Source organism: Mastigoproctus giganteus, chromosome 12 (genome assembly GCF_048544385.1).
Source record: "Mastigoproctus giganteus isolate SK-2022 chromosome 12, ASM4854438v1, whole genome shotgun sequence".
NCBI lineage: Eukaryota > Metazoa > Arthropoda > Arachnida > Uropygi > Thelyphonidae > Mastigoproctus > Mastigoproctus giganteus.
The window spans coordinates 23,377,666-23,392,532 of record NC_143586.1 but is presented as its reverse complement, the minus strand read 5'-3'; the positions used below and the strand labels follow the sequence as shown (position 1 = coordinate 23,392,532).

Below are 14,867 nucleotides of genomic sequence, written 5' to 3'. Positions count from 1 at the left end.
AGTGTCCTTAACAACCCTGCCAACCTTTGTATCATCTGCAAACTTGGACATTAAGCTTGATATACCATCATCAATATCATTTATAAATACAGAAAACAATAATGGACCCAATACTGAACCCTGAGGGACTCCACTAAAAACATTAGTCCACGATGAGCAGTGTCCATTGATTACCACTCTGTCTTCTTCCTCTCAACCATCCCTTTATCCTTAGCAGCAATTTGCCTCCAATGTCACACTGCTCCAATTTGTGCAGCAGTCTTCCCTGTGCAACAGTACCAAAAGCCTTTCTAAGATCCAAATATATAATATTAAAGTTATTCTCTGCATCCAGTTCGTTTGTGACTGCATCATAGTATCCAATCAAATTGGTCAGGCAAGACTTTCCCTTAACAAAACCATGATGTGTCTGAGCTATAACTGAAGTCTTGTCTAGATGATCCTGCAGTGCTGCTTGAACCAGTGCCTCCATTAATTTTCCTGGAACAGAAGATAAACTCACAGGTCTGTAATTACTTGTGTCAGCCTTTGATCCTCCTTTGTGAATTGGAGTCACATTTGCACATCTCCAGTCTATGGGTACCTCCCCTGAGTCCAAGGAAGCTCTCATAATTATGGCTAAGGGTTTGCTTACTTCATTTGCTGCCTCCTTTAATATAACTGGATAGATTCCATCCAGCCCAGGTGCTTTTCTTGTGTTTATCTTCAACAATTTCTCTCCATTTTACTCTCAGTTATTACAAGATTATCTAGCTTACTAGAATTTTTTTTTCAGGCTGGTCTGTACTTCTTAACAGAAGGGACTGCTTCTACAGGGATGGGATACACTTAAATAGAAAGGGTGCAAGAATATTTGCTGATACTATTGAGGCAGTGTTAGGTGGGTCGGAAAATTGCTAGCTTGAGGGGATACAAGGACTAATAGTTTGCCAGTAGCCACTGGCAGAGGTGAAAGTGATTCTTGCACTGCTTCTATTGGAATGAGCAGAAGCCTGGAAAACAAGATGAAGGATATTTCAGAGATTGCTGGGAATCATTGCGGTACAAGTAAACACATGGATTGTGTTAGGGTATCTAAGAAAAAGAACAAGTGCATGTATACTTGCGTGTACACCAATGCTAGGAGTTTGGTAAATAAATTTGATGAATTTGAGGTATTGCTCAAAGCATCGAAGGTGGATATTATTGGGATATCAGAGACATGGTGTCACACAGATATAAGGAATGCAGAACTGGAATTTGGGGAGTACAAAGTCTACAGAAAGGATAGACAGGATAGGAGGGGTTATGCTATTAGTTAAGAAACACATAAAATCCAAGGAAGTGAAGCCAGTCGACATCGCTGGACAGTGCAGTGTCGAGTCAGTTTGGTGTGACATGGGCATTGGAAGATCCAAATTGAGAGTAGGAGTGTGCTCTAGGCCTAATGACTCTTATTTAATGGTGGGGACTTCTTGTATAACTAAATTATCAAAGCACAAACAAGTATGCAAACAGTTTCATTTTTAGCTATTATAGAATGGCATTTAATTGGTCCACTGAATTGTATTCCAAGTTTAATGAAACTTATTTTCTTACTTGTGTGTTTGATGACCTGTACTGATTAATTTCTGAGCCATCTGTATAAAAAACAAGATATTCTTTGTTATTTTAGAAATGTTTGTTTAAAACTTTTTTTTTTTTTTTTTTTTTTTTTTAGTGTTCCAGATAATCAAAAACTTCACCCAAGAGCAGTTGAAGCAATAGCTGAACATCCAACGAATCCTGATAAAATACTTATTGGATATAAACGTGGTTTATTAGTAATATGGGACATAGTAGCATTAACATCAGAACAGACCTATGTTGCAAACCAGGTATTAATTTTAATTTTTTATTAATTCTTCTGTTAAAAAAAAAATTCACATAGGCAGTTAGAATTTGCTTTTCAGATTGAGCCATTCAAAATTGGTTAATAGGTTCATTTTAACTACATTTAATATACTCATTAATGAATAAAGTAAAAAAAAAATAAAAAACTATCTTATAACCCATCATTAAAAGAACAGGGAAAATACAGCTAGAAACACTGGAGTTGAATTATTAGGATTAATTTTCATATCATAGAGTTTGTTTAAAAAGAAAGTTAACAGATGTTTTGGAGGCAGTAGTGAAATGGTGCATGAATAAAGTCACAATGAGTTTTGGAATTTTTGGTATTTTCATAACCCAAGACAGCTGACTATTTTTGTATGAACAAAGGATAGCAACTGTGCAAATTTCTTTCAAAACATTTGCACAGTTGCTGCCTGCAGTTTTTTTTTTTATTGGTTTTTTTTTTTTTTTTTTTTACCCTGTTAATCAAGGTATTGTTTTGTCATGAATTTTCCCAGTCCACGTTATCCTGGGGGCTACATTTCAAATGTCAAAGAGCAATGCATAACACATGAGCCATGGTTTGACCATGTCTGCTTTTATAGTGGTTTCCACTTGTTCCATTTGGAGAAGTCTGAGTTTGATTCTCATCTTTTACTGGAGGAATTTCTATAGTCCTCATTTGTGACCATAGTTATCTGATATCAGGCAGTAGGGCTCCCCACGAGTTATTCCTGATTTTTCACAACATACAAATCAATCCTTGAACAAGCAGTTGTACAAGGTTGTTGATGTGCTAAAACCCTACAATGTCAAGAACTTGTACAATTATTTTAATTAAATGAAAATTAATGAAATTAAATTTATATATATTCTATAATTTATTAATAGATTTTTATATACCTTCTTCTTAGAAGGTATATAAAAATCTATCTATAAATTATAGAATAAGTTATTTTGATAGCTTAATGTCTTATAAAATATGCAGTTTCTAAAATTAAATTGAATTTTTTATTTTTGGTGGGTGAAAGGAGGATGAATATCTGGAAAATCAAGCATTATTCAGTAATTAAATTTTTGACCAAAGAGGGCAGAAATGCTAAAGAGATCCATGAAATAGTAACTAGGGTTTTTGGGGAGGTAGCACACAGTTATGTTACTGTTGAAAGATGGTCAGCAAATTTCAAAAGAGAATGGGAATCAATTGAGGGTGATCCGAGGTGAGGGAGTCTCATTGGTCATCTGAAGCAATCAATTCTGAAACAGTTTTTATCGTTGAATAAAAATATTTATAAAACAGAAGAATTAAATTGTCTAAACTTGAAAAATGTTTAAGACTTCCCATGGAAGCATTTTAACAATATGTGGGTATGTCAAAGTTTGTGCAAGATGGGTTCCTATAAATCTTTCCATTCATGACAAACAACAGAGGATATAACTATTGAAAGAGAATTTAAAATTAATTCTTGCTAATCATCCAGATTTTTTTTTTTTTTTAATCTTGTTTGGTGACTTGTGATGAAACCTGGCTACATTTTTATGCTCGTGAATCAAATTACAAAACAATGCAGAGGAAATCCTTTGTTTTGTAATTTGCAATCAAATTACAAAACAAAGGATTTCCAGCTCCAAAAAAAGTTTTGAACCTAAACATCAGTTGGAAGAGTGTTGGCTCCAATTTTCTGAGACACAAAAGGATTGTTGTTAACTGATTGCCTTTTACCTAAAACCACAAATTACACAGGAATGTTATGCTAGCCTTATGCCAAAGTGAAAAGCTGAAATTCATAAAAAAAAGACAAGGAAAGTTGGATCATTGGGTTTTACTTCTCTGTGCCAATGCATCTGTACACAAAGCCTATTTGCACTGGTTAAAATTCACAAACGTGAATTTGAAGAAGCAAACCATCTCTATAGCCCTAAGGTCCTAAGTGACTATTATTTGTTCAGAAACATAAAGATTCATCTTTGTGAAACTCCTTTTAAAGATAAAAGGGCTGAAAGTAGCTGTGAAAGCCTGGTTTGATCTCCAACCTGAAGAATTTTTTTAAACTGTAGACTTTTTAAAAAAAATAGTAAAGTTTAATCTGCATAGGATTAAACTCTTTGCAGATTAAACAATGTATTCACCTCAAAGTTCAGTCAAAGGATTGAACTTTGACTTTGGGGTGAATACATTTAAAAATAAAAAAACAAAGTTTTGTACCTGTCTCTTATACTCTGTTCTCGGAACCTTTTTTTTTTAATCACTGTTTGTATTTTAATTAAATGTATTAAATTACTTGTCATTTGATACATAATGGAAGATTAACTTAAACATTATATTATAGATTAACCTCCTAGGTTTCTGACTACTGTTAAAGTGCTGTTATTATGAGTATGTCTTATGGCAACAAGTTCACTATAACGTATTATTATTTGGTTTTTTTAGGAGCATTAGCAACTAAGGCCATATTGCTCCAGGGATATGCGGTGGTCATTTCCTGACCCTTCCGTATCCTCTGTATTTGGTGGTCACGGGCTCGAACCCCAGTCTAATCAAGAAGTGTGTGCTAAGCACTGCTGCTCCTGGCTACGGAGCTGCCTACTATAACGTATGAATATTATTAACCTAGTGGTGGTGACAGCACTACACCACACAGCTGTAGCTCCAAAATAGTGATACCACATTATTCTAAATAAATTAATGGTTAAAAAAATTGAAATATTTTTCTAGCTTCCTAAATGTAGACAAACTTTCACTGCAGTAGTATGTGAAATGATTTTTTACAGCATTTATCAGCATAATTAAATGCTCACATCTGTCTGCTGTGGTACCACCATCTTTACAACAACTTGCATGAATCATGGCATGAGACCATATTGGCACTAACAATGCTATGATTTTTCAAATTGCATGTTTCTTTCCCCCACTATTTATATAAACCCACTCACTCTCCTGCTACTTATATAAATATCTACAGCTCCACATGAGTTGTTTTTGAAAGATTTGTTATTGCTTTCTCATAAATAAAGATGAGAACACAAACTAGACATTGCAACATGAAATCTCATTTGAAAGGTCTTGTCAGGTAACCAGAATATATAAACAGATTTTTACTTATAAAATTAAATTCATAGCATTTATATGTTATGAAAATATATGTCTGTCTTATTAAATTTGCAATTTAATGTGATGTACAAATTGACTGTTTTATGGGAGTTTTTTCATAAGTTAATTGCTGGAGTACTATGGCATGGTGGATTGCAGGGAGTGTTTTAACCAGTTCAGTAAAGTTTTATAAAATTTAGTGCATTCAATGTGTATATTCTGTTTGATAAATGGGATTAAATTCCACTGTGAATATTTTTTAAATTCTTTTTGAAATGAAATAATTGAAATGAAGGTATAAATGAGAAGCATATGACAAAAATAAAGTTTTGGATTATATAAACTAGTGTTATTAGTAGTGGAAAAATGATGTAAAGAATCAAGCTTATACAAGACCAGCCAAAAAATAAAAACTATCCACTTAATTTATTTATCCTTTTAATTTATCTAATCTTTTTTTCAATTTATTCAAATTACCTATATGAGATCATATTGATAACACTATATGCAAATTTGTTTCAACAATGTGAAAGCAGATTTTCGCACATCAGTCTTACAAATGCCCTTTTGCAATTTAAATTTATGAACCTTTGTCCATTTGTGCCCACTACTCAATCTATTTAAAATCCCTAAACACTTCACTAAGGTCTCCTTGGTTGCCTAATTTCCAGACATTGCAAGTTACAGAACTCAAGTCTTGGTAAGAGTACACTTTTGTGTCCCTAGCTAATCTTGTTGTTTTTCTCTGCATCCATTCAACAGATCACTATCTTTCTTAAAATGAGGCTTCCAGACTTATATACCGTTTTCTTGATGCAGTGTAACCATTTACCAGAACACCGAGCTGTCCTAGCAGCCTGTCTTTGTGTGTGTGTGTGAGAGAGAGAGAGAGATTGTCAATGTTAAACTAGGTGTTGTTGGAATAGTATACCTGATTGCTGTTATTAACTGCCCTGTTAATTTTTGTACAGTATCATCAGAAAACAGACATTTAATGTGATAATGCCTTCATGTCATAAATATTGAAAACAGTAAGAGACCCAGTACTGAATCCAGAGGGACTCCACTAAAAACTTTAATCTGTGAAGAGCAGTGGCTTACCCCTACTATTCCATACTACCCCAGTCTGTATAACAGTCATTCAAGTGGAACAGTATCAAATGCTTTACTGAAATCTTAGTAAATGGTGTTAAAACTATTTTTTTGCATTCAATTCCTTTGTGACCACTCCATAGTAACTAATCAGATTTGTTAGACAAATCCCCCCTTAATAAAACTGTGCTGTTATTGCCATAATTACTGAATTCCTGCCAAGATGATCCTGCATTGCTTCTTTAACTAGTGACAATGTTTGTTAAGAACTCTATAATTTTTCATGGCACAGAAGTCAAGTTTACAAGGTATGTAATTGCTCATTTTGTCCATTAATCCTCCTTTGTTAATAAGAGACATTTGCACATCTCTAGTCTATAAGGACCTCCCTAGAATCCAAGAATGCTCTTATAATTATGGCTATAAATTTGATTACCTGTTTTTCAGCTCCTTTTAATATAACTGGTTAGATTTCATTAGTCCCAGATTCCATTACAGGTAACCCTCGTATAACACAGTAGTTAGGTTCTTATAAAATCTCGTGTAGTGCGAAACCATGTTATACAGGACTAAGAACCACTACAAAAGGGGGGGGGGGTGCGTTCCAAAAGCTAACAAAAATACACCAGTTTTTTATAATTATCGGAAAGTTAATTTTTATTAAAAATAGTAATAACTGAACAAACAGTCTTACAAACTGTGATACATATATCAGATAATGTATGTTCATTTAATACTCTTCATTGCTGCTAAATACAATCAAATGAGAACATTTTCTCTGTTGCAGAATATCTTCACTTTCTGAACTTTCTTCTGCAGCATCTAGATTTCGTGCATCTTCTGCTCTCTAAAAATCGGTAATCTGGGTTTGTTTGCTTTTGCATGATATATTTTTTTTAAATTTCGTGGTATGGAGCTAAGTATTTTTGAAGCTCCTTTTGAACTTTGCTCCTTTTAGTTGAAGGATCTGCATTCAAATAAGATTCTAATTGCTTGGCTAAATTTATGCCTTCCTGTATACTTTTTAGTGTAAAATTTGGAACTTCAGGTTTTTCATCTGCACTATCATCCTCTGAATTGATTTGGTTTACCTCCAATGCCATTTTTATGAAATCCACTTCGCTGGCGTCTTTTGATGTTAAAAATGTTTTTACAGGCGTTATTTCAAAAATTTTGTAACGAAAAACAGTCATGCAAAAAGTGTTACGAAAATTTATTCCAGTTTAATTTATCTTCTACTGGACCAAATTTAATGAAATTTTGCATGAAGCTTCATCTTGGCTCTATACTAGAGGAAAAACTTTCAAACTTCTGAAAATTGCAGTAGTTTTTCCAGGATAGTGGAAAATATGAACATGTGATCAAAGAAATTTTTTCCTTGATCACATATTCCAATTTTTTTACAAAATCCATTGTAACGATTTTCTGATTAGTTTTAAAGGTAAATTAAAGAAGTTGTATTAGGTAGTAGATCCAAATTTAAGTGATCCAAACATTACATCAACGTTTGGATCACTTAAATCTTTTGGATGGCCTGGAACGTTATCCAATAGTAATAAAAACTTTGAAATCTAGATTTCCCCCCCCCCCACACACAAGTTCAATAGCACAGAACATGGGGATTTCCAAAAAAGAATGGAAATGTTGAAAATTACATCCAACATAATAGCAGAGTTTTCCCCACACAAAAGCTCAAAAATACTGTAGGTTTGCTGCAATTCTCTAACCGTGTTAGAGCAAAACCATGTTATATAAGTACCGTGTTGCGAGAGGATTGCTGCAATTTATCAATAGTGTTAGAGCAAAACCATGTTTTAGAAGTACCGTGTTATATGGGGGGGTTGCCTGTATTTTCATTAGCTCCAACAGTTTCGCTTCTATTCCCCCTCTCAGTTATCATAAAATCATTTAATTCCCAGTTAGAATTACAAGGTGCATTGGTTCTCCAAATTTATTTCTCATAAAATGCACAAGATACAGAAATGAAACAAGTCATTTTTTTAATATAATCTCAGCAGAACATATTTTTTTTTACATCTTTTCATCCAATCTCTTTTGCCTGCTGTGAATGTGTGTTTGGAAGTATGTTTAGCCCACTGGTAAATGGCTAAGACAACTGCTTTTCAGCCAGGAAAAATTCTGTGATGAAGAGCATACTTCATTGCCAATGAGTATGGAGGATGTGGGATAACCTCTTTTTGTTTTTTGTAAATAAAAAATTTGCACCTTAGCAGCATGATGTGTGAAACATTGTGTGGATGGAATTGGTCGTAATTCTGTCTGTGACATTTCTGAAATGCTGGGATAAATTTTTTTCTTCAGAATCTCTTAAGAGTTTCCTGTCAGTGTAGTGCCCTTGGAAACACAGTGAGTAAGGGTTATTCCATTAATATCCCAGAAAACAAGCAACCATTTTCTCTGCGCTGCTTCAACATAGAACATTTTGGTCACTGGTGACTCAGAGTGCTTCCATTGGATGAACCAATGCTTGGTTTCTGGATTGAACAGTGGAATCTGTCTTGTCAATCGCTACAATTAAGAAGAAGGATGCTCTTTGTGGCAGAGCTTTCCTAGCTGACAAGCAGCTGCTTCAGCCATTTATCAGTGGCCTTCACAGCTTGGTAGGAAGGCTGTAAAATATGTGGGTTCTTTCTGCAAGATCCATTGAAAAATAACCTGTTTCATTTCTCTGTTTTTTGTATTTGAAGATCATATAACTTGACCACACCTCATAGATATATTTATGATATCCCCCATCCCTAAACTTTTTCATGTATGGATATAGATGCAAAATATTTATTCAGTTTGTCAGCAAGTAAAACAGGACTGTCAATAGCCATGCCATTCGTGCCTAGTGGACCGTTATAGTTTGTTCATTTCATTCTGGTGGTGTAAAAATAAAAAGCTTTTTGTTTTGGTGAAATAATGAGCACTTCAGCCTGCATGGAGTGTAATCTGTCTTTAATTTCTTAAAGAATTGCAGATTATTCTCAGACATTTCGTGGTATCACTTTTTCAGTGAATTCTTGTAATGCTGTCCTTATAACACCATCAGCCTCACATAACAAGACGATGGTGTTATAAGGACAGCATTACAAGAATTCACTGAAGAAGTTGTACACAAGTACCACAAAATTTGAGCATAATCTGTAATTATTTATAAAATTAAACATGGATTACACTGTATGCAGATTGAAAATGCTCATAATTTGATGAATTTCCATTTCCTGACATATATCTGTGCTGCTCCCTGCTGCTAAAAGAATGTAGGTTTTTTTTTTATGTAGAAAAGCTGCATTTTACATTAGGTAAAAGCTCAGACACACGTACTATTGCACTCTTGTGCTTGATCATTGCTATACTTTATTTTTCTCTGATCTTACTCAAAGACTTCTCGAGCATGCCTTATCTCCCCCCCCCCCAAATGACTTGATTGCAAACTAGTTTATATTTGATCTAGGCTTCCATGTCCCCTGATGATTTATAAATCCCTCATGCCGCTAGTCTTATCAGTTCATCTAACATCCAGATTTAAACATTTAACAATATCTCTAAGTAGTAAAAGGCATTTATCATTTGCATTTTAATAATATAAGTTATTAAACGTTAGTCCCATTGAAAAGAATTAAAAAAAACAAAAAAACCCCAACTATACATTGACTAATGTAGTCACTTTTAAGAAATCAAAATGCCTTCCCTTTACAGTACTCATATCTTTAAATAAATCTCACATCATAACACTGTAATCACTAACACCTAGTGCTCTTTTATCTTGTTGCCTTTGTAATACACTAATATAGAAAATGGTCATCCAGTAAACTCAAATGTTCTGTTACTATGTGAGTGACCAACCTACAAGTTCCAGTATTCTCCGTAGCCAGGTGGGAAGGAGCAGCAGTGCATAGCATACGCTTCTTGATTAGACCGGGGTTCGAGCCCGTCACCACCAAATATGGAGCATGTGGAAAGGTCAGGGAATTACCACCGCACCGGAGCAATATGGCCTTAGTTGCTAATGCTCCTAAAAACCAAATAACAACAACAACAAATTCCAGTCAATATCTGAACATTAAAATCCCTAATGAAAAGACATTTAATATACTGGTCCACTTTGTTTGTATGTATAGTTGTTAATTAGTGCAGTCTTAGTATATTTGACCTATAATGTACTACTTTCATTTTTGTTTTTCCAGTTCTTATGTCATCCAATAAACTCAGAATGTCGCACTAAACTGACTCAGCACTGCACTGCCAATTAACCACCAAATACTGAAATGTAATATACTTTTTCATTAACAAATAAAGTATCCAACAGTTAGCACTGAAATATAATTTTTTTTTTGCAAATAAACTATTCAAACAGTTTATGCAAAAATGCTAGATTGTATAAAGAGTGGGCCAAAGTCAGGAAACATGTTTTATGCTTAAAAATGGAAATATTTAAAACAAATATTTATAAATATAATGTAATAATAGGTTTTCATTTATTTTTGGTTTTCTGACATTTAAGATAACAACTGAATAAAATAAATCCAAATGATCAAATGATATGCAAAATTTGAGAATGCTGCAGATTGCTCATGTTTTTAAATACAAGCAGTCTCTTCAGCATTTAAAAGATCTTGCTTGGGAAACTGAGCCTACAGAAAAGAATGATTTTGATTGCATGCAAGTTTGATCCAATGGAAGTGGCACTACAATCTTCTTAGGCATGTTTGACCTAATTTAGTTGTCAGAGTTAGCATTAGTAGAGGCATATGATGCAAGAATGCAAGCCTCATATAGCATCAGCCAAAAAAAAAAAAAAAAAAAAAAAAAGCCATTCCCATTTTGCCCATCCACTCATTCCAGATGTTTGTATAGTTCTGTCTTGAACTTATTTAAGTTGTCGACGCTACGACAGATTGAAGTTTGTTCCAACCTGCTTGCTGAAGGCAAATTTCTGCACATCTATTCTACAAATGTCTTTCCTCAATTTGAATTTATGTCCCTTCAGGTGAGTAATTTGAGCAAGAGGAAGAATCCCATTGAGCTTGCTTAAACCATTCAAGGCCTTATAAACCTCAATCAAATCACCTCAAAGGTGCCTAGTCTCCAGATGCTGCAATTTGCAGAACTTAAGCCTTTCTTGGTAACAGAAGAACAAAGAGGTGAATGGAACAAAGCCTTACTTTGTTCCATTCAGCAATCTTGTTGCCCTTCTCTGTACTTGTTCCAGTAGCTCTACATCCTTCCTAAAATGAGGCCTCCAGACCTCTATCCAGTACTCAAGGTGTGGCCTGACCATTGCCTTATACAAGGGGATAATCTCCTTATCCCTGATTACAAAATTACTGTATATCTTTGACAAGGCACTATGAGCTACTCTTGCAGCCTGTTTGATCTGCTCAGAAAACTTCACATGTGAGTGCACAATTACCCCCAGGTCTTTTTGATTCTCCACTGCACTGAGTGTAGTACCACGCAATTCGTACGTTACTTTGGCATTACCCATATGCAACACTTTACATTTGTCAATGTTAAACTTCAATTGCCACCTCTCAGCTCATCTGCTCAACTTTTATAGATCCTGTTGCAGTAGTATACAGTCATTAACAACCCTGCCAATCTTCATGTTGTCTGCAAACTTGGACACTAACCCTGATATACCTTCATTAGTATCATTGATAAATACAGAAAACAAAAATGGGCTCATTGTTGGAATTGTCCAAGGAATTGGGCCCAACACTAATGCAGTAGTAGTAGTAGTAGTGGCATGTGATGCAAGAAAGCAAGTTTATGAGCTTATGCAGCATCAGCCAAAAAAAAAAAAAAAAAAAAATCGCACCATTCCCTCCAAATGCCTGTCCAGTTCCTCCTTAAATTTATTTAACCCATCAACCTCCACAATGACAGATAGAAGTTTGTTCCAGCAATTAACCACCCACTGGCTAAAGGCCAATTTCTGCACATCTATTCTACATCTGTCTTTTCTTAATTTGAATTTATGTCCCCTTAGGTTCATAATCTGAACAAGTGGAAGGATCCCATCAGAATTCAGCATGCTCAACCCATTCAAGGCCCTATACACCTCAGTCAGATCACCATGCAGGTGCCTAGTCTCCAGCCACTACAATTTGCAGAACTTTAGCCTCTCTTGGTAAGAGGATCCCTTCATTCCCCTCACTAGCCAGGTGGGAATGAGCAGCAGTGTGTAGCACACGCTTCTTGATTAGACTGGGGTTCGAGCCCTTCACCACCAAATACGGAGGATGCGGAAAGGTCAGGGAATGACCACAGCATATCTCGGAGCAATATGGCCTTAGTTGCTAATGCTCCTAAAAACCAAAAATAACATAACAATATGATTCCCCTCACCAATCTTGTTGCCCTTCTCGGTACACGCTCAAGCAAATCTACATCCTTCCTAAAATGAGGTCTCCAGACCTGTACGCAGTACTCAAGGTGCGGACTGACCATACAGAGGGACAATCACTTCCTTCTCCCTGCTAGCAAAATTCCTATATATCATTGACAAAACCCCATGATCTGCCCTGGCAGCCTGCCTGCATTGCTCAGAAAACTTCATATCTGACTGCACAATTACTCCCAGGTCTTTTTCATTTTCTACCACTTTAAGTGTAGTACCACACAGTTGGTATGTTTCTCTGGGGTTACTTCTACCCATATGCAGTACTTTGCATTTGTCAAGGCTAAACTTCAGTTGCCACTTCTTAGCCCATCTGCCCAAATTATCTAGATCCTGTTGCAGTAGCACACTGCCATTAATTAACAACCCTGCCAACCTTTGTATCATCCGCAAACTTCGACACTAAGCCTGATATACCTTCATCAATATCATTGATAAATATACAAAACAACAGAGGACCCAAGACCAAACCCTGTGGGACTCCACTAATAACATTAGTCCGCGAAGAGCAGCACCCATTAATTACCACCCTCTGTCCCCTCCCGCTCAACCATCCTTTTATCCATTGTAGCAACTTACCCTTAATACCATTCTGCTCCAATTTGTACAATAGTCTTCCATGCGCAACAGTGTCAAAAGCTTCCTGAAATCCAAATATATGATATCAAAATTATTTTTTGCATCTAGTTCCTTTGTAACCACATCATAATAACAAATCAAATTTGTCAGACAAGACTTTCCCTTAACAAACCCATGCTGTGTCTGAATTATTGCTGCAGTTTTGTCTAGATGATCCTGCAATGCATCTTTAACCAGTGACTCCATTATTTTACCCAGAACAGACGTTACACTAACTGGTCTGTAATTACTCGTGTCACCCTTTGATCCCCCTTTGTGAATTGGGGATACATTTGCACATCTCCAGTCCGTGGGGACCTCCCCTGAGTCCAAGGATGCTCTCATAATTATGTCTAAGGGTTTGCTTAGTTGCTTTGCTTAGTTGCTTTGCTGCCTCCTTTAATATAACTGGATAGATCCCATCCACCCCAGGTGCCTTTCTTATGTTTCACTTCAACAATTTCTCCTCCACTTTGCTCTCAGTTATTACAAAATCATTAAGCACCGTGCTACAATTTGATAACCTTCTTCCATTTTCAAACCTTAACTCCTCATGTGTGAATGTCGATGCAAAATACTCATTCAGTTTGTTTGCTGGCTGAGCAGGATCATCAACAGTCGAACCATCGATATCAAGTGGACCAATCAGATTCATCCCCTTCCTTTTAGAGTTTATATAAGTAAAGAAATCCTTGCTGCTTTTCTTAGCATCTTTTGCCATGTTATTAGTGTAGTCCCCTGGGAGACTACACTAATAACATTAGAGCAGTGTACATCAATTACCAATTTGTCTTCTCTCACTCAACTATCCCTTTATCAATAGCAGCAATTTGCCATTAATGCCACACTGCTCCAATTTGTACAGTAGTCTTCCATGTGCAAGAGTATCAAAAGCTTTCCTGAAATCTAAGTATATGATATCAAAATTATTTTTTGCATCCAGTTCCTTTGTGACCACCCTGTAGTATCTAATCAGATTGGTCGGACAAGACTTCCCCTTAACAAACCCATGCTGTGTCTGAACTATAACTGCAGTCTTGTCTAGATGATCCTGGAGTGCTTCTTTAACCAGTGACTCCATTATTTTCTCCGGAACAGAAGTTGAACTAACAGGTATGTAATTACTCGTGTCGCCCTTTGATCCCGCTTTGTGTATTAGGAACACTAACCCCCAGACTTAGTGCCATAAAGGGTTTTGTAAAGTCTGGGTACCTACATGTATTTTTTCACCCTACAATAAAGATCATATTTATTTATTTGCACATCTCAAATTCATGGGGACCTCCCCTGAGTCCAAGGAAGCTCTCATAATTATGGCTAAGGGTTTGCTTACTTCCTTTGCTGGCTCCTTTAATATAATTGGATAGATCCCATCCACCCTAGGTGCCTTTCTTATGTTCAACTTCAACAATTTCTCCTCCACTTTGCTCTCAATTATTACAAAATCATTTAGCTTTCTGCTGGAGTTTGATAAGCTTCCAGCCTCCAGTTCCCTACAGAATTCCTTGTGTGAATGTAGATGCAAAATACTCATTCAGTTTGTCAGCTATGTTAATAGATGTCAGGATCATCAAGTGGACCAATCTGATTCATTCCCTTCTAGAATTTACATAAGTAAAGAAGTCTTTGCTGTTTCTCTTTGCATCCTTTGCCAAAAGAGTTGACCTAATAAGAATAAAATAAAGGAAATTGTGGGGAAATAAAGTCTTAGGGGCTATCAAGACTTTTAAAATTAATGTTTTAATAGCCTGAGTTCAGTGCAAACCCTCAATAAAGACTATCTTAGCTTGATTGCAAACTGGA

General features: G+C 35.7%; 1 protein-coding gene across 1 annotated transcript in view; it reads left to right on the top strand.

Annotated features, from left to right (window-relative positions):
- The first annotated feature begins 1,519 nt into the window (after positions 1–1,519).
- Positions 1,520–14,867, top strand: part of LOC150076780 (lethal(2) giant larvae protein homolog 1-like) — a 227,416-nt gene continuing 214,068 nt past the window's right edge. The window contains exons 1-2 of the mRNA XM_090386649.1: positions 1,520–1,596; positions 1,700–1,856. Of these exons, the coding sequence (XP_090242775.1) occupies positions 1,520–1,596; positions 1,700–1,856 (234 nt within the window). The remainder of the gene's footprint in view (positions 1,597–1,699; positions 1,857–14,867) is intronic.